This window comes from Octodon degus, unplaced genomic scaffold, assembly GCF_000260255.1.
Source record: "Octodon degus isolate 3935 unplaced genomic scaffold, OctDeg1.0 scaffold00056, whole genome shotgun sequence".
Classification (NCBI taxonomy): domain Eukaryota; kingdom Metazoa; phylum Chordata; class Mammalia; order Rodentia; family Octodontidae; genus Octodon; species Octodon degus.
In genome coordinates, this window is record NW_004524632.1 from 10,280,328 (window position 1) to 10,282,014 (window position 1,687).

Below are 1,687 nucleotides of genomic sequence, written 5' to 3' on the forward strand. Positions count from 1 at the left end.
ACAGCGAATCAGATAGAGCACAGGGAATCAGAGGTGCAAAAAGAGAGCCTAGGTGTGCAGGGCGATGGAAAGCGATGACGGTGACTTGGAGCATCTGTTGGAGGAGCAGGCGCAGCAGACAGCTAGGGGGTCTTCATTGCTCTCTGTGGATCTTCAGGAAGTTGAAGAGAAAGGGGAAAGGAAAACTCAGTCCGATGGGGACAGCTGTGGGGGAATTCTCCAACCAAAGGCCCCACAGCCACGGCAGACAGGCACAGGTGTGGAAGGCCAGGTCTCCTGCTCACTGTCCCTTTGGTAAGAGTACCTGGTGGGACATCCACCCTGTCAGGAGCTGGGGTCACTCGCTCCAACCCTTACACCCTACCCATGAAGGGCGTTTCCTGTGCAGCCCTCATGTTGAACACTTAATGCGTGAATATGAAAAAGAAGCACATTTACTATGCCAGAGAAATAAAGTTTATTGGGAAGTAAATGAAGCCGCCTGCTTGTAGTCAAGAGAAAACCAGAGAAGAAAGGAAAGCAGGAAATTGCAGTGCAGACAGGAAATGGCCCAAAGTGACCCTGGAGCTCAGGTTCCTCGGAGCTGAACAGCCTCTGAAAGGAAGAGGCCCAACTCCAGCCCCGGAAGAGCTCTCCTGGTGTCGGAAGTTGGTAGGTGTCTCTGCTTGTCAGGTCTGGAAGACGCGTCAGGGTCTAGAATCATTGCTGGCATGAACGACAGCCGAGTCCTGGCCAAGGGAGGACCTGAGGACCTTTCCTGGCCTTGATCCAAACAGCTTCGCCGACGTCTTCAAAGAAGGTGCAGCTGTTGAGTTAACAACGCTTCTGACAGCTGCCACAGGGCCCACAGGAACTGCCACTGGCGTTAGTGGTGGCACATGGGTTGCAGGGGAGCCTGGAGGACAGAGATTCAGAGTGGGTTGGAAGGCGGAAAACAGGGAAGCCAAAGGTGTGCGTGACGCCTGTGCCTGGGAAGACAGCCCAACATTTCTCCACGCTTGGAATTGAGTGGAATGGGGCGGTGACTGTGAGCAAGTCCTTCTCCTTATCCCAGAGTGCCTGCTGCAGAAGTGGACCTTTTTCAAAAAAAAAATATTATCTCGTGTTCCTAAGCTGTTGTGATATTTCTTTAAACAGAATAAAAACTGATAAAGCACTAGGAATGATACAGAATTTTAAAAAACACGGTGATGAAGCCCAACAGTGGTTGTTATATCGCACATTGTTGACTGCCAAGCAGTTGCCCGGATGACGAGACATAAGCATGTCACGCTGGTCAAAATAAAAATGTAGGCATTAGCTGCTTCCTTCAAGCTCTCGAGGAATTTAGCACAAGCTGCCTGCTGAATAAGCACTGCTGACTGTCCCCCCCCCCCACTGTCGCCTTTCCCTGGAGAGCCCCAGATACATACGCTGTGATCTTGACCTTGGCCAGGTACATGTCCCTGTGTCTGTCACACAACTGAGCACATAGTAGGCCCTCTGTTCTGCACTGGGGCCGGACGCCAGGCATGCACCCGAGTCCCGTTCCCACCACCGGCTTTTTCCCGGCGCCCTCAATCCATCCTTACTTGCAGTCTTCACTCTCCAGCAGCCCCCGGTACGTGTTGATCTCGCACTCCAGCCGCGCCCGCACGTCCAGCAGCACCTGGTACTCCTGGTTCTGCCGCTCCAGGTCACCCCGGAT

General features: G+C 53.1%; 1 protein-coding gene across 4 annotated transcripts in view; it reads right to left on the minus strand.

The window, feature by feature from the left end:
• Positions 1-518: 518 nt before the first annotated feature.
• LOC101568567 (keratin, type I cuticular Ha4) overlaps positions 519-1,687 on the minus strand; it is a 3,886-nt gene continuing 2,717 nt past the window's right edge. For all 4 annotated transcript variants that reach the window (XM_023717930.1, XM_023717931.1, XM_023717929.1 and 1 more), the window contains exons 6-7: positions 1,572-1,687; positions 519-895 (exon numbers count right to left, since the gene is read on the minus strand). The exon at positions 1,572-1,687 ends at the window's right edge or, in 3 of these variants, runs on beyond it. In XM_023717930.1, the coding sequence (XP_023573698.1) occupies positions 814-895; positions 1,572-1,687 (198 nt within the window). In that variant the 3' untranslated portion in view covers positions 519-813. The remainder of the gene's footprint in view (positions 896-1,571) is intronic.